General features: G+C 50.2%; 1 protein-coding gene across 4 annotated transcripts in view; it reads right to left on the bottom strand.

Moving 5' to 3' along the window:
- Rmnd5a (required for meiotic nuclear division 5 homolog A) overlaps positions 1 to 18,311 on the bottom strand; it is a 32,009-nt gene extending 13,698 nt beyond the window's left edge. For all 4 annotated transcript variants that reach the window (XR_007342182.1, XR_007342183.1, XM_015506334.2 and 1 more), the window contains exons 1-4: positions 18,161 to 18,311; positions 9,361 to 9,503; positions 1,451 to 1,585; positions 51 to 151 (exon numbers count right to left, since the gene is read on the bottom strand). Coding sequence is in view for 2 of the 4 variants with exons in the window: in XM_015506334.2 (XP_015361820.1) it covers positions 51 to 151; positions 1,451 to 1,585; positions 9,361 to 9,503; positions 18,161 to 18,302 (521 nt within the window). In the remaining 2 variants the exon portion in view is untranslated. The remainder of the gene's footprint in view (positions 1 to 50; positions 152 to 1,450; positions 1,586 to 9,360; positions 9,504 to 18,160) is intronic.
- Between the last annotated feature and the right edge of the window lie 6 nt (positions 18,312 to 18,317).

Genomic DNA, 18,317 nt, shown 5'->3' with positions numbered 1-18,317 from the left:
TCTTACAGTTCTTTCAAAGTATCCAAAAGAAGGCAAATTCAGTAACTCACTCCAGGGCAGGTCTCAGAACTCTGACTTTTAAAGCTTCTAATATCCGATTTAACTCCACAAACGGTTCTTTCTGACTTGGGTCTACAGAAAGACCGGATTCCTGAAAAACAGAAAGAGTGTTTGTTAGCAGGAATCAGGATGAAAGCAGCGTAGTGTGTATACTCCAGATCACAGATAGCTGACAGCTCCTGGGACAGGTGTCTCCATGGTGGAGACTGATGGTAGCCGTCACTCTGCCCACCGTGCTGCAAGGGGCACCTGTGGCTTCACAGGAAGGAGGCTGTGAGACAGCAGTGCTGGAAGGGTAGCTGCCACCCTCGAGGGCTGAGGACAACTGAGAAGCAGCTAGGTCACGAGGCCTGGGAGCTTCAGGGAAGGCGGAGCACATGCTGTGCACTCCTCACTGCCTCCCACTCTGCGTAAGGAAAATAAACTTCATGTTTTTCTAAGCCACTGTTGTTCGGGTCTTTATTATTTGAAAATAAACTTAATCCTCAATGATATAATTTACTATAATAAATTTATAGACACACAAACAAAATCCCAAAAAGTTCAGAGAAAGATTCGAGTTATCATTTATTTGAATTGTTTAAAATAGAAAAGGCTTAGATTATAGTTCAGTTTGTAGACTGGCTTTAAGTTACTCAGTCCTGTTGGCCCTTCATTTCTCTAAACAGAGGGAGACAACACATGGGGGCCTACCACAGTTTCTAGTCCCACACCAAGACCCTGTCCCGCCCTGGGCAAGCTCCCTCTTTCTCCAGGCCTCGCCCCCCCACATCTGCAGACCCTGGCCCCCCATCTGCAGACCCCGGCCAACCATCTCCAGACCCCGGCCCCCCATCTGCAGACTTCCAACAACAGTCCCCACTTCCTGGGGCTCAGAGAGCAGGAAAGGCAGGGCGGGGCCTGAGGAGCCCTCAACCCGGGCAGCAGCTGCTGCTGGGACTTGGGACGGCAGGGCACTGGTGAATCATCCCAAGAGCCAAGGCCCACCTCTAATAAGAGAAAGGGCAAACATCACGCACCCGAAGTAAACTTTACTTTGGAATTCGTTTGATAAACAAACAACCTTAAGCGGGGCCAGATGAGGAAACAAGCCATGCTTCTTCTGTCCAGGCCGCCTCTCTGCTGCACAATCTCCCTAGCTACAGAGGACTAGGGAAAGCAGTCTCTACTGATCCCTTGGCTCAGGGCCTGGGACCAGCCTTCTGGGCAAGAGTGGGGGAAGAATGGAGGCCCTGAGTTTTAGGACTAAGATTGGCACCACTAAAAAAAAAAAATTACCTGTAAAATGAGGTCCAGCCTCATTTTAAAATCTATCAACAGCCTGCAGAAGACTCGACCCCCACTCTGCAAACAGCACCACCCAGGGGTTCCCCCGCAGACACGCTGATACCTGGCAGAGCTCCTCGGCCACGTCCAGCATCCCCTGCCGGAAGAAGTGCTCCACCATGACCTCATTGAGGAGCCGCTGGCTGTCGGCCTGCCAGCAGCCGTCGATCCCCACACTGCTGATGTCAGAATCGAAATTCTGGGAAAAGAAAAGGGGGTCATGAGTCCTGACCAATTCACCCACCCACCAAAAATGGTCTCTGCTCCCCTCTAAAGTTTCCCAGTAAGTACCAATCCTAACTTATTAGACACCACCGCAGAAGGCACTCTCCTGGGCCTCTTTCTAACACTCGTCACTCTCATGGGACTGCTAACAATTCACACCCCCGCTGGCAAAGGCACAGGGAGACAAGAGCTGGAGCTTCAGGGCTTGCCGTGCAGCGCCGCACGCCTAGGTCTGAGCAGCACACTGGAGACCCTGACAACAACACTAAGGCAGACTGGCGACTGTCAGGCACATACTCAGTGAACACAAAACGAAACTGACACTGACACTACAACCCAGAACGCCCATCAGGACTTGTGGCCTGAACCCAACCAGCTCAACCACTAATAAATCAAAGTTCTCCACCATTTTTCCTTTTTTGGTTACCAGAGATTGAATCTAGGTGCACTCTACCACTGAGCCACACGCCCAGCCCTTTTTATATTTTATTTTGAGCCAGGGTCTCACTAAGTTGCCCAGGCCGCCTCCAGCTTGCGATCCTCCTGCTTCAGCCTCCTGAGTCGTAGGAATCACAGAGGCACATCACCGTGCCTGGCTGCCACTTCAGAGCACTAAAGAACGATGACTGACACACCCAGGGCACAACGTGAAACCGTGTACATACAAAGAGCCAAGAACATCTCCACACATACAGCAGGAGGTGACCAACAGACACCAACGCCAAAGTGACAGAGATGCTGGAGTCACCAGGACTTCGGACCATTACAAAAATGGTCTAAGGGCCACACTCTTGAGGCAAACGGAAGAACTAAAGATACAGTGAACAGAATAAAAACTCACTGGATAGATTCAAATAGAACAAAATCGCAGCGCAAAATGTCAGTGAAGGACATTGGAAACCACCCAATCGGAATAGAAAACAAGATTTAAAAAAAAAAAAAAATGAACACAGCCTCAACAACTGGTGGGAAAATACAAGAGCTAACAGTCGTGTCATCACTGAGCCAAAGGAGAGGAGAAACGGTGCTGTGGAAAGGAGAGCTGGAGAAGAGCCCAAGTGCACAGACCAAACCTCCCGATGAAGAGGCCCGAGAACTCCAGAGGACAGGTTCACAGAAATCTTACCCAGACACCTCTCATTCCACCTCTGAAACTTAAGGACTGAAAAGCAAAACTCAACAGAACCTGCAAGCAGCTACAGAAAGCAGCGAATGACTCCAGTGATCACAGACTTCTGCACCACCACAGAAACCAGAGTCCAGGAGAGAGACAACATCTTTCAGACTCCAGAAGAGCAGAGCAGTATCCCAGAGTTCTGTACCAGCAAGTGCAGCCTTCAGGAGTGAAGAGGACAGACAGACACTCTCAGGGGAAGGAGAACCCGGCCTGTGGCGGGCAGCCTGGTTCTGCAAGAACTGCTCAAGTGCATTGTGGGACAGAAGGACAGCGAGCTGATCTCTCTGAAGGAGAAGCAAATCTACACCATGGTCTGAAAGTTGCCTTTGTCATAGGCATTACCCCCTAATAAGCCTCTAGAACTTGCTTTTTAAAAAAAGCACATAAATTCAATTAGACAAGATGTTTAGGTGTAAGTGAAATTACAATGCTCAAATACAGGCTGACCAGATGAGAACAGGTAGGAAGTAACTGGCAATGCCACCACAAACAGCCCACTGTTTACAATCGCCACAATGCAGAAGAGCGCTCCTCTCCAAAATTTAGCAAATTTTTCTTCTCCCTAAAGAGCTCTCTACCCTGTTTTTAGAATCACTAAAATTACTATCAGTCTGAATTTTTATTCTCTCTGATTACAGACATCTTTCTTGGCCTAATACCAAACCTAAACAACAGAAATACTACCAAGTACCTCGATGCTGAAGCAGTGATGTCCATGTGTATACGTAACTGTTCCATAACACCTGGAAACACGGCTTGTGTAAGATGCTGGAGTCTCACTTCTGCTTATCAGACTCTGCCTGATGAGAGTTGACTGCACAACAGTTCATCAATACTCTAAGCAAGTTGGACTACCTTTGTTCTGATGACTAACACACTGCACATTCTGGCCCTCCTGATCCTACTGCCCAGAGGGTAATGTGTGCTATTATGCGCTCTCATGCTTTACTCACAGAGGCAATCAATGAATACAGGACAGGCCTGGGTCTCTAAAGAGGGCAGAGCTGACCGTAAACTCAGGACTCTTCCCTCAGTGCTCCAGACGAGAACCCTCAAGACTAAGCTCCCTTGCTAATTTGTTAAACAGATTCAACCCAAACACAACCTACAGGTTTCCACTGCTCACTTAACGATTATTCCTCAGCCTCATCAGCCCCCAACAAACATGTCTAGTACTTTTTCCTCAGGAAAGAAAGCAACTTCAGAAGAATCCCTTCCTAAGACAGCTTTACACGGCAGCATGAACCAAGTCGGGACCTCGACAGCTCCTGTGACAGCTTCTGCTCACATCAGACAAAAGAATCCTCGTCTCAGGCTGGGACTGTGGCTCAGCAGTAAAGTGCTCGCCTAGCATGTGCAAGGCCCTGGGTTCGATCCTCAGCACCACATATAAATAAATATAGTTATTGTGTCCAACTACAACTGAAAAATAGATATTAAAAAAAACTGAAGCTAAGATCATTGGAAGCAGCTGAGAGCCCACAGCTCCCACTTCTCCAAACGCAGGCTCCCAGAGTGGCGTCAGGCGGGCAACGCGTTCTGCATCGTTGCTAGGTGACCAGACTCATCTGCCAGGCTGCTAAGGAAACCAGCAGCACCACAGACCCGCCAGGAGGTGGCCGACGCTGAGAATACCTGCTGTTACTAGCATCTTCTGTTTTGTTATATTTTTTCCTTTCACATTTTTAAAACAAAGCAAAGTCTGGCACAATGTTCTTAAATGGTCAGGTTAAGACTCAAGTAAGACACGGCTGCCCCTGCAGTCTCAACCCCTCAGCACATGCTCCACAAGCTAGCTGCTCCACCTAGCGGCAGAGAACTGCTCAGACCATGGAGTTGCATTTTTTGATAATTACTTCCCTCCTCCAACAGGAGCGGCTCTGCCCCGGCCATGCTGATTCTCCAGTAAAACACACTGCTCAGAGGGGATAGCTGGGTGAGCACATCTCCCAAGCTCACCCCTGGCATGTTATTCCACACCCCTGAGCCTGGTTTCCCCTATTTGAGGAGGAAATGGCCTACCAGCACTATGGAGAAAGAACCAACCCGAGGACAGTTCCTGGTCCAGCCTGCGCAGCACGGCCCACCCTGGGGCGTGATGGCCGCCTTCTCCCTGCCGCTGATCACTCCTTCTTTCCAGTCCTCAACTGCTTTTACAGTTCACTCTCTTTTCCTCTGGTCTCCTGTTGGATCAAACCCACACCTGCTGGGCTTTCCACCATCTGCCTTCCCCCAGCCTGAGGTGTCCCTACCCCTAGTAGGAGCAGCCCCCATCAGGCCAAGCTGTGAATGCTTAGGCGCTGTTCTGTCCCTTCTCAGTCCTGAAGAAGGTCACCCCCACTGCTGCTCTGAACGACACCCCCACTTCCCAGTCGGACACTCCACAAGCCCTAGATGACTCTAGACGGCCCAAGAGCCCTTCCTTCCCGTGCGCCCTCAGAGTTCTCCAGTGCCTGGTGTGTGCGAAAAGCACTCAAGTGCACACGGCCAGGCCAGCCTGAAACCCTACATGGACACACTGCTTTAGCTTTTCACCAAACCGCGGATTTTAGACATTTTGACACCCTAGTATTATTATTTTATCACATAAATACATACCTGGAAGTCTGCAGCAGTAATTATTTTTATTGGCTTTTCTTAGGAAATAAAAAGCCAGTGACAAATTTAAAACAGTGAATAAGTGCCCTAAACAGGACAGAATTCTAGATTATCTACAAACAGGGAAGGCAGTTAAAAACAGTCCAACATATTGTTTTTACAAGTATTGTCGTGGTATCCAAGGGCTGATATTCTTTATTTATAATAATGCTCATACTACGGGCATATGAAACAGTCAACATGTTAAAGCAGAACTCTTCAAAAAATTTTTTATTTATTTTTTAGTTGTAGTTGGACACAATACCTTTACTTGTTTATTTTTATGTGGTGCTGAGGGTTGAACCCAGGGCCTTGCATGTGCTAGGCGAGTGCCCTAGTGCTGAGCCACAACCCCAGCCCCACAATTTTTTAGGTTCATGATAACCTAAAACCTATAAAATATCTTGGCTAACACCACAGACTTCTTTTTTGCTTACATTTGGAGAAGAACTAGAGAACTTAAATACCCAAGAAGCCTTAAAATATTAAAGGAAAAAATTACCATTTAGCATGTCAAAAAATTACTCCCTAGTTCCTTCCCCCAGCAGCCTGCTCAGGCGGAGAAGAGCCCTAGCCCAGAGACCACATGACCACAGCAGCTTCTGGCAGGGGGCTGGCCTTGGAAGCCAGTCCGGAGAAGGCAAGACCACCACTCCAGCCCACGGCCTGAGCAGGGAGGCTGGTGTGGGCACGGAGGTGACCCACAGCCTGGGCCTCCCTTACACCCCCACGCTCCTGCACACCTCATGCACAGCTGCTCCAAGCCCTTCTCTCAAGGGCCACACTTTCTCTCCTCTAAGCTGTCACAGGTCCCTACTCTTCAAATCTAGAAATACTTCCTGACTTCCTGGCCACTGGCAGAGTTTAACAGTGTGATTTTCACTTTAGACTGGTTACTATCAATATGCTTTAAGAAACAAAGGCCAGCCTGCTCAGGGAGAGCGCCGGCCTGCCGCCTGTCATCTGGAGAGGGCGGGGCCCTCCTAAGCTGCTGGACAGCACTCTGGCCTGTCTGCAGGTCCTGGACCAGTCTGCCACCAGCCTCGGGCCACATGGCTTCGGCTCATCACCGATTCAAGGTCCACCCAGCCTTCACAACAGCTGCCCAGCTGCACAAACTAACAGGCTTGAGCAAGAGCCCGGGGAGTCTCTGGTGACAAGGCCTACACAGAATTCCCCCTGTATGCAGAAGCTTCAGGAGGGAGACAACTTCCCCCTCAGCCAAGCCAGACAGGATCAGGAACACAGGGAAGAGCGCCCTGAAAGGAGGAGCAGGCCCCCCCTTTGCGCGTCTGGACCACCCCCCAGCGCCCCTGAGAGCACCCGCTAAATCCAGAGTTCCAGGCGGGCTGGGGCGGGGGCACCGTGAGGCACTGGGTTCCATCCTCAGCACCGCATAAGAATACATACTGAAGGTACTGTGTCCATCTGCAACTACAGACATTAAAGGAAAAAAGGTGATATGTGATAGATGAGAAGAACCCAGGCCACCTAGAAGTTGCATTTAGAGGAACATGGAGCAAGTCTGAAAGAACTGTAAAAGAATTACAGCTACTTGAAAAAGTCCTTATAATTTCCAAGTACATGCAAAAAAAAGTTCTCAAAGGAGGAAGAGCAGATTATGTAATCAGGAACACTGCCTCAAACACCCGCCCCTCAAAAAATGGGAACGCTGTCGACCACTTCAAATGTGTCCCCTGGTGCACAGAGAGAGACTTCCGTTCTCGTCACCAGGCACATCTAAATGTCACCAGGCACATCTAAACGCTTTGCCTACCAACAACCTCATGGGTGTTGTACAGACCAGAAGATAGCTCAGAGAGGTACCAGCGCAAGCAGGTAAGAACAACCAGGCTCCAATCATTTCAATAGGACAACACCTGAACTAGGCAACGGACAGGACAGGTCCCCCACCCGCGGCAGGAATCACACCTGGAGCCTCACTTGCCTGGCCATTCCCAGTCCTGGGGGTTGGAAGTCCACACACATCAGGTGTGGCTCCTGAGATCATCCCCACTGATTCCAGAACCAGGGGCCTCTTTCCAGACACCAGCTCTGATTGGCTACTTGGAAGGATCAGCTCTTCTGACCATAAGGGCGCCTTCTGGTTCTGCTGTCCAGCAGCCAGCCTGGTGGTCACGCAGATGTCCCCAGAAACCTCCTAGGGTTTTCTCTGTGCTTTGAGCCATCAGAATCACTAGCATGCCTTGGTCACTACCAGCCACCAAAATCTGAAGCTTCTTAACACCATCAGGAGTTAATGCCCTGGAAATGATTTAAGACCTACAAATGATTTAAGACCAACCCTCACATGCCTTACTTTCATTCCCATAAGCCTTATGCTAACACACCAACAGACACTTCAGGTACCAACCGAAGAATTCCAACGCCACAGTCCAGGCAGGTCTGATGCCAAAGCTGTGTGCACCACCTAGGAGTTACCAAACAGGCCTCACAACCTCAAAAAGGCTGCAGAGGATACTCACTGCCTTCCCAGCCCTTGCCAGTGACTGCCATCACTGACCCAGCCATGTGTCTGGAACCTGCTGAGCCCAAGCCCTTACCGCACAATGGCCATGGTGAGAGTACTCTTGACAGGCCAGGGATGCCTCTGTAGGCATGGCCAAAGCAAGTCCCTGAGCTCAGGCATGCACAGCCCCATCGTACCCCTCCAACCCTCCGGGTAAAGAACAGCTCTGAGACACCTCAACCCAGCCTTTCAGTACTGCTGCAGGCGGTCACTCCAACAGCTGGCCCCCAACTGGACGCCAGTCTCTAGATCCGCAGTGCCCAGGTCTGTGTCACAGTTCTCACTGGTGCACACACAGACTGGGCGACTCTACAGCTCAGCAGATACCATACCTCTGCTAAGAAGAACGCCCCCCCATCTTCCCAACATGCTATGTGAACAGGAGGACCCATGACCTGTCGCGCTCTCCCAGTGCTGAAGCGGTCATGGGAACCAGGTGGTGACCCTGGACGACCCTCCTGAGGCCCCATCAGGACGGGGAACCCCAGGGAAGACTGGTCTAGTGCTGAGAACACCAGCAGCTTCTGAGCCCTCCCTCAGTGCAGACTGCAGACTCAAGACGCCCCTCAGAGAAAGCCACCCAACAAAAGGAGTCCTGCTGGCTAGCGGCCAGCTCCCTCTGTCCCCTGAAGGCAACACTGAGCCAGCCTGGGGGCCACGCCTGTCACCCCAGCACCAGGAGAGGGAGGCAGGAGGACTAAAAATTCAAGGCCAGCCTCAACACCTTATCAAGGCACCAGGAATGCTAGCAATCCCGTCTCAGAAAAAAATCAGGGCTGAAACACAGCTCAGTGGTAAAGCACCCCTGGGTCTAATCCTCAGGACCCCCCAAAAAAGGCAACACTAAAGAAAAGCAACCAGCATGCCCACAGGAACACAGGGTCAGGAGCACTAGGAAGGACAGACCTGAGGACACAGCTCATCACCCACAGCAGATGAAGCTGGAGCAGGCACCCTGGCCACAGGAGGCTCCTCCCGGCCCCTGGGCTAAGGTAGCTCAGAACAAGGCGGCCTTGGTATCCAGGCCCTGCCCAACAGGCAAACGGTAAACAACAGAGCCATAAAAGGAGGGGGGTTTGTTTTGATTTTATTTTCATTTTGAAAATAACAGCAACAGGGACTGGGGCTGGGGCTCAGTGTAGAGAGCTCACCTAGCCTATGTGAGGCACTGGGTTCCATCCTCAGCACCACATAAAAATAAAGGTCTGTGCCCATCTACAACTAAAATAAATAAATAAATAAAATAACAGCAACAAGGCCCTTCAGTAAGAACAACAGTAAAACCTATTCAGCAAAGTTACCAAAAGCAAAGACAGAGGAATCACATAAAACAATCTGGGAAAGCTTACGGTAGCAAGTACCAAGAGAGAAAGCTGAAGAGTACCGGTGCCCCTCGGTACCATACCTTATCGATGGCTTTTCCAACCCGAGAAACACTGCTGTGGATGTCTTTGTGGTCTGAGGCCAGTTTTTGAACAGTATCCTTTATTCTTTTACAGCACTGAGTCAAAACAAGTGACAGTGTCCCTGATAATTCAGCATCTTGGCCTGTAAAACAAGAAAGGCAGATTACTCCCCAAAGCAGACCCATAGAGGGCAGGTTTCGAGGAGACCCTCGAAACAGAAGAGGTGGAGGAAGATAAAGAGAAGTCGGGATCTGCTTCCAGGCAGAGGGACACATTCACAGACGTTAGTGTTTCAAGTAAACACCACGAAAACACTCTCTGGGAATAAGAAAATTTTAATATGAAATAAACCACTTCTTTGGTAAACGTCAGCACAAACTGAACACCACCACCAAGGCAGTATTATTTTTTAGAAAATTATGTCTAAGTGAATAAATTTACTTATTCAACTCAGTGAAAATGTTCAAGGCATCCTGGAAACCTTTTGGTTTTGGCTGGCTGTGGTCAGGCAGGCCTACAATCTCAGCTGCTCAGAAGGCTGAGGCAGGAGAATTGCAAGTTCAAAGGACCTCAGCAAGGTCCTAAGCAATGCAGCAAGACTGTATCTCTAAATAAAATATAAAAAGGGGGCTGGAGATATGGCTCGGTGGTTGAGTGCCCCTGGATTCAATCCCAATACAAAAAAATAAAATAAAATAACCCTTTTGGTTGTCACTGAATTTCTTAGATGATTTAGTTTAAATGCTTTTTATTCCATACAAATGTATGACCCTCCCTCAATGAACCCTGGCACTAAGCTTGCCCGGAGTCCCTTGCAGGAGTTCAGCATGTCCTGAGTGGGTGCACTGGGAGAGGACCCCGGAGGCACCCTCCTGGCCCCTCTGCCAGTTCTGCTCGATAGCCTCCTACTGTGATGGAGCTGAGCCATGGTGCCTCTATACCTGGCCCCAAGTCCTCCCACTGGCTCGCTGGACCCCGACACGTCTCTGAAGCTTACTAAAGCCATGGCCTCTTGCCCTGTGCTCCCTGCCTCCAGGTGGTTCCTCTGGCAGGAAAAGGGGAGGAAGAGGGAGACAGAGCAAACCAATCCAGTCTGACCATCACTCCGCCATATCTCACGTCCCCAGAGAGCACCAGGCCTGGCTCTGGACCTCGACCCACATTCTACCCCGTGGTTCTGAACTTGGTTTACATCAGAGTCACCCAGCGATCTAGTTAAAGCAGCTGTCCCACCCCCCCAAGTTTCTGACTCACCAGGTAGGGCCTGAAAATCTGAAAAAGAACAAGTCCAAGAACACAGAGCCCCGGAGTCTCTTCACTTCACAAACATGCACTGTGCACACCCACTAAATAACCAGATAGCCATGCTCTAGAACTTACCAAACAGCGCGACAAGCAAACCACAAGTGATCGAAAAATGACACATGTAGTGGAGAGGCCAGAGTGGGACAGGGAGGGTGTGAGTTCAATCAACTGTAAAAACAGGGGAAATGGACCGCAGGCCCCTCAGACGATGACATCTGAGTGAAGACTTAGGAGAAGCAGAAGAATGTGCCACATGGCAACCCTGGGGAAGAGCATCCCAGGACGAGGGGCAGAAATAAACCCTGACCAGCTGAAGAACAGCAAAGACACCAGAGTGTCTCGAGTAAATGTCTGGCAAAGAAAAACAGAGAGGTGGCTGGAGAAACCATGGGGTCAACAGGTGAACGGATGAAGAAAATGTGGTGTGTATACATAATGGAGTATTACTCAGCCATAAAGAATGAGATTATGGCATTTGCCAGTATATGGGTGGAACTGGAGAATATCATGCTAAGTGAAATAAGCCAATCCCCCAAAACCAAAGGCTGAATGCTGTCTCTGATATGCAGAAGCTAACACACCATTGGTGGGGGAGGGGATAGTTCAATGGATTACACAAAGGGCATGAAGGGAAGGGAGGGGATGAGAATAGGAAAGACAGTAGAACGAATGGAATATCACCTTCCTATGTGCTTATTTGAAAACACGACCAGTTAACTCCACATCATGTACAACCACAATGAAAAATGGGAAGTTATACTCCATGTATGTTTGATATGTCAAAAACATTCTACTGTCATGACTGTCGTAACTAAAAAGAATAAAAAAAAGTTAAAAAAGAAAAAAAGACTGACTTTCATTTTAAGCCAAAGGGAGATCCACTGCAAGGTTCTGGGCAGAGAAGTACAAAAGCTGAGGTGAAGGTCCAGAACTGTCATCGTGTAGGACACAGGAACAGATCAGTGAGACACGCAGGCGTGGTGGAACTCAGGGACCTGCAGCACCTGGCAGAGGGTTTCCCACTGACTATGAGGGTCGGGGGCTCTCAGATGGCCCCAAGATCTTTAGCCAAGACAGTGTTGTCCGCAATGAGGATGGAAGGACTAACAGCTAGAAAGTCCGCAGGGCCCAGTGGATTAGGTGGACACGCAAGCCTGGAGCTCCAGGGCACATCAGGGACAGTCTGTATCAGGCACTTCCAATCTGTCGTCACACAACTTGGCTAAGGAAGACCTGGGACCTCAGGAAAATCTCAAAACGTGTCTAAAAGGTGCTCAGTGCATCCTCCAGGGCAGAAGGGACTTGCCGCTCTGCCTCGGCTGCTCACTTTTGCTGTGCCTAAGCGGGCCGCACCGAGCTGAGCCTCTCCATGAACCTCACCCTGTGAACTCCTGCTGTGTATGTATATGTGTGTGTGTGTGTGTATATATAGAAAGAGTTATGAAAAATCATGCTGTGAACGGTTAACTATGAATGCAATGCATTCCGCTATTGCCATGTATGTAAGAAATAAACAAAAAATAAAAACTTTGTGCTTCACACTTAAGTGAAAAGACAACTCACAGAATGAGAGAAGATACCTGCAAATCACGTTAACATATCCAGAATAAAGTAAAAACCTCTTACAACCTGACATAATGTGACCATCAATTCAATTTAAAAATGGGCAAAAGATCTGAATAGACATTTTTCCAAATTAGACACATAAATGACCAATAAGCATGTGAACAGGTGCTTGAAGATAGTAATCATTAGGCAAATCAAACAGGTACTCCTCCACACCCACAGGATGGCTTAACTGAGAAGACACCAGGCGTCGCCAAGGAAATGAGACAGCAGGCAGGTTCCTCCTCAGAAAGCCAGGGGTCACCGTCTGGCTCCACTTCCCTCAGGCTGGGGGACTGAAAACAGTGGGCTCATGCACGGGTGGCCAGGGCCCTGCACGCAAACCGGCAACCGCACAGGATGGCCATGCAGCAAGTGTGGGACAGACAGCAGCAAGTGTGGGACAGACAGCGGCCAGTGGTAGGAAACACGGGGGGGGGGGGGGGGGGGCCCAAGAGCATGCCATTAAGGTAAGCGAGATAAATGCCCCGTACAGCGTGGTTCTTCTTATGGGAGAGCGTCCAGCATGGGCTGACCCAGAGACGCGGGAGGCGGGGGGTGCAGAGCAGTCCGTGTGCCGAGCATGGGGAGCCAGGTCACCAGCACGCAGGCGGCACGCAGGTGGCACGCAGGCACAACACTGCAAACCCAACAGAACCTCCAGCTCAGCTCCTCTACAAGGTGAACTGCATGGCCAATAGGTCACACCTCCATGAGAAGATCCTTAGAGCCATGACACCTGGTCTACTGATACAGGGAAACACAAGGACCCCAGAGAACAGAAGCCAACCAGTGCCCAATCTGCGAAGTAGAGGGTCACTGAACAGGACAATGTCCCTGCTGCTTCCCAAAGAAGCCACCGGTGGTCCGCAAGGCCCTGGCCATCCCTGGTAGAGGACAGGGCTGCAGAAGCAGAGGCTCCTCCAAGTCCCCGAAAGCAACCCCTGAGGAGTCCCGGCTGGCCTCATCAGCAGGAAGGAGTGGGCTAGCTGTTGGCCAGTACAGAGGTCTTGGTCCATGTGGTCCTGAAGAGCCAGCCGGGCAGCAGGACCAAAGATTTACTAATAGGAGGTAGAAGAAAAGCCAACCCACAGCAGTCACGCATGGACAGTTAGAAGGGAAAGACTGCGGCCATTCTAAATGTTACTAAGGACGTGCACCTACACCAGCCCTAGGAGCCCCCGACCAGCACCTCCAGGAGGGACCCAGGCAGACCAGGGCCCTCTATCTAGACAGAAACAAGAGAACGACTCCCTTTTCTGATTTCAGTGTGTGCTCTTTAGTGGTCCATACCCAGGGGCCTCGTAAGAAGCGAGAACCCCCTACAGGACTTACTAAGTTGGGTGTCTTCAGACTTGGGCTCCCTTTTGTATTCTGTTTAAAACTGACATGGACAGTTCTACTTTAAAGCCTAAGCATCTGACCCTTTTCGTTTGAAGCAACCATTACTCAAAGACTGATTATCACTGGCCACGAAGCCTGCACAACCAGACTGGAATGGACAAGACATGGGTTGGGGGACTGTGACAAGGCATTAAGACTCTGCTTTGGCTTGCAAAGGTCCCAAGCATGGCTAATAGCAGGGTTAAAGACTTGGCATCTCTGCCTCCATCCCTCTGCCTGGAGCCAATCTGGGTTCCAGGAACAAGGTCTGACCTGATAGACACCTGGGATGAGTCAAGGCTACCCCCACCTCGGCAGGCAAGGCCAGCTTCCTCATCCCACAAGACCTGCCTAACCAACCCAGAGCTGATGGACAGACCACACCCGTCGTGAGAAGCCCCAGGTGGTGTCCTCATGCCCCTTTCTATAGAACCTCAAGTCTCCGTCAGCCCCTGGAGGACAGGGCCAAGGACATTCAGTAACTAGTTACCACATGAACATAAAAACAATAAATGATATGCTGCACACTCTTGGCCAGCACTGGAGACTGCGACTACCAACACCAAACACCAAAGGAATGGGAAACAGTGCTGTGTCCATCTGCCAACGGAATCGCCAAGTAGAAAACTCCAAGGATTCTTTGCATGGACACACACTCATACACCAATTTCCAAGTAAGACACAAACGAAGGGTCCTCCCCTCCCCCACACCAAGCTTCCCCCCTCTTTCAATAACACCCCACACACCTCTGGAACCCACTGGCTTGTATTCAAACTCACTTTTGAGTCAGTTTGTTTGTAAAAGAAAAGCCTCCCAAGGTATGTCGAAGAGACAATGAAATACACCTCAACACCAGTACCACGCGGTCCTATAAAAGGACATCCTGAGTCATTAAGGAGCATGTGACACTGAACATGTTCAAGGGCGTCAGGGCTGGGTCGAGGCTCAGCTGTAGAAGAGCCTCGCCTAGCACATGCAAGGTGCTGGGTTCTATCCTCAGCACCACATAGAAATAAATAAATAAAATAAAGGTATTTTTTAAAAAGGGGGTGTCTGGATGCCACAAAGCTGAAGATCATACACTTCCCATTGTCCCTTGGTTTTTAAAAGTAACTCTCCATGTCGTTCTGCATTGTGGACGTCTGCTTGTCCCATTTTCTTCCCTGCTGACCACAAGGCTTAAGACAGCAGGTGTTCAACTGCGTGACAAGACCCACTCCCTATTCTGGCCCCCTGATTCTACGAAGAAGTTCTCAGGATGGACAGCTTTCACTCCCTAACTCCTACTGGGTATTTACTCTTTCAATTTTCTGCCTGTCCTTATTTTCACATTTGGGGAGGGCCACGAACAACTACACTGACACAAGGTTGTGAGCCCAGACCACGGGCTTGCAGGCCGACAAGGGCCAGGCCCTGGGAGGAGCCCAGCACACTGGAAAGCAAGCTGTACAGCAGCGGGGCCCAGCACGAGTGGGTGCTGTTGACACCCAGGACCATGACGGGACTCAGTGTAAAAAGCCTGACAATTTCACCACCTAGGACTAGACTATTCCAGTAGAAACAGACAGATTCCCCAGAAATACCCTACAAAATGTTTTTATGACTATACTGGAGGCAGAAAACAACTAAAATATCTTAGTTTATAAATATTACATACACTGCATTTAGCTCTGAGTTACTGAAAACAACTCCACTTTCACAAAATGGAGAGAATTCAATAAAAAGCAAAATGGAAAGCAGTTCTGATGCAGATAAACAAAAAAATCTATTTGGGAGCATGATTCTAAGGGTGCCCAAATGAAAACTCAGACTTCAGATGGCTTTACTCCACAATTCAATCCAGAGCAGTTTTTTAAGGAAAATTTTTAAAAAGTCAAAAGAAATCAGGCATCAATAAGAAGGCTAGGAAGGGGGGAAACTTTGTTGTCCCACACCTTTAAAAGTGTTAATCCTCTAAAATAAATAAAATAAAGTCAAGACAAAAACAAAAACAAAAGGAGGGAATGGTGACATTTAGACTCACTTAACATTCAGGGAGTGCTGACCTAGGCAGTGCCCAAGGTCAGCAGTGCCCAAGGTGCATTCCCCTGCTATCAGTTTCCAGAGGATTAAGAAATCTAGGAGATAAGGGCTAAGACTCTCAGGCTGGTTCTTCTTAAAAGTGTAGGCCGGCCAGGTGTAGTTACACACACCTGTCATCACTCCAGGGCCTCAGGAGGCTGAGGAAGGAGGATGATGAGTTCAAGGCCAGTCTGGGCAACTTAGTGAAACCCTGTCTCAACATTAAAAAAAAAAAAAAACCTGCTTAAAAGGGTAGAGGGTGTAGCTCAGTGGTAAAGTGTCCCAGTCTTCAATCCCCAGTATGATTATTTCTTTCTGTCCCTGATAAACTATAAGTGGCCCACTGAAGCCTAAGGCTGCCTCAGAGTGACCTGAGCACCCAGGACACAGCAGCTGATCAAAAGATCCCTACTCAGAGGGAAAAAAAAGGCCTAAGCAGAACCAGCTTTTTTCCTAGAGGTGGTATACCCTGGAAACAAAAAAAAAAAAGTTTGGGGAGTAAAATAATGGCTGGTAAATCTGCCAAGTGAAAGAACACAACTGACGTTCAAATCCTGACCTTTCAGAACAGAATGGTAGGTTCCCAGATGGGCGCTGAGACCCAGAGAGGTCATTAAAGACCCAGAGCAGGGTGTCATGAAACCAAGCATGCACAATAAAGTTGATGCTTAACAGCTAAACTAGACGGTACAGACGAACAGTGGTCCTGGGGCAGAAAACAAGACCAAGGACTGTCACAAGGAAAGCAGGCTCACAGTGTATGAAGAACTGCATAGAGGACGGGAGCCGCAGGCTCAGTTTTTAAATGTCAGACAGTCCAATTTTAGGTACTTCAAATTAAACATGTAAAGACTTACTTCATCTCTAGGCATCTTTATCTCTGGAATGAATTTCTGAAATTAACTTCTTATTCCAAGTAGAGAGGTCTAAAACAAATTCCTGCCTCAGTAATTTTACCTGGTACTGGCCCTAAATTCCCTAAAACAAATCTCATAATCACATCCCCCCTGCAACATCTTCTCTCTCATGGAAGGTTCTTTACTTTCCATCCTTTCCCTCTTAAATCCGGCCTACCCTAACCCTGCACTGCTGATCTGATCTGGAAAGAGGAAATATCCCCTCCACTTCTCCAAATCTGGGTCCTTCATTCATTCTTTTCCATCACTGGCTCCTTCCTTTGAACCTTCCACAAGAGGTGATTTCCAGGGGAAGGGGCTTCAAGGACTGAACAGGAGCAGCCTTGAGCTCCCTTCCCCCCACCACCATAACTTCTTCTTAACCCCCAGGTATCCAGCTGGTTCTAAGTACTCCACAAAACTGCAAGGGTCACGGGCTCCCAAACAGCCAATGACAGCAAAGCAACCTCTCTTCTCCTTAGCCTGGCCCCTTTCCATTTCTGAGCTCTCTGCCTTGGCCTTCCACCCTCCAGGGGCAGGTTCCCAGGCTGTGGCTCCAGGCATCTTAAGTGATCACCTGTTGTCCCATTAGAAATGACATGGAAAAGCAGCCCTAGACCTGTGTCTATCCACTGACAATCCTCATTAAATCCTCTCCTCCCTCTCGTGTGTCCCAAACCAAACGCACCCGTCTTCCCTCCCACGCCCTACTTCCTATCTGTGCCAGGTTCAACACCAACGCAGCCGCCTTTCTTCCACTGACAGAGCCCAGTCGGCTTGCCCATGGGCGAGCACCGTGTTCTGCCTCGGTGGTCTTGCGGCGTTAGCATTTCAGCCCAAGCTCTTTCTCAAAGTTCACAAGGGGCTTCTGTGCTCACAAGTTGCAGGAGCCCACAGGCGGGGAAGGGCCTGGGCTCCTGAGAAACCCCCAGACGAAAGTCCTGCACTGCCGCTTGGAAGGGGTCATCTCCAGGGCTACACCGACCAGGAGCCAGGCCTCCTCGTTACTGTAAAGCCCCAACAAACGCTCCCCAAGTCAACTCGGCAAGGCTGTCCCGGGGCGCAGGGCGACAGCGAAGCGATCTTGGCAAAATGCCTCCTACGGAAAACCCGACAAAACCCGACTTCTGGAAGGAAAACAGGTACGGACTGGGCCGGGTAAAGCGAGTGACCGCAATTCCTGCTGCAATTCGCTCCTCGCTCCCCCGAGGCCGCTCCGGGGATGCGGACGCGGGTCGCCTCGGCGGTCTGCTAGGGACCGGCCAGCGACGAGTCAGAAAAGCGGCTCCGCCCGCAGTCGCCAAGTTGCAGGAGGCCGTGCTGAGCACCAGCTGGGGACGATGCTGGCTTCCAACAGAAAGCCCGGGAGGGAGGCCGGCCCGGGACCTCGGGAGGCCGAGGACAACCGAAGGCCGCGACCCGCACAAGGCCGCGGGCGGCGGGAGGCAGGTCGGGGCCTCGGGAGGCCGGACGGCGGAGGCCCGAGGTCACTGGGCCGCCCCGCGGCGGAGCGCGGACGGGGAAGCGGGCGCGGGGCGCGGGCCCTACCGTGGCTCTGCAGGATCTCGCGCTTGAGGCCGCCCGCGTAGTCGATGAGCTCCTCCAGGCCGCGCTCGCACAGCTGCGCGTAGCCCGAGAACTTGAGCAGCACCTTCTCCAGCTCGCGCTCCACCGTCACGCACTGCTCCATGCCTGGCGGCGTCCG

This window comes from Marmota marmota, unplaced genomic scaffold (assembly GCF_001458135.2).
Source record: "Marmota marmota marmota unplaced genomic scaffold, marMar, whole genome shotgun sequence".
Taxonomy (NCBI): domain Eukaryota; kingdom Metazoa; phylum Chordata; class Mammalia; order Rodentia; family Sciuridae; genus Marmota; species Marmota marmota.
The sequence above is the reverse complement of the archived record's forward strand: the minus strand, read 5'-3'. Positions and strand labels throughout refer to the sequence as shown.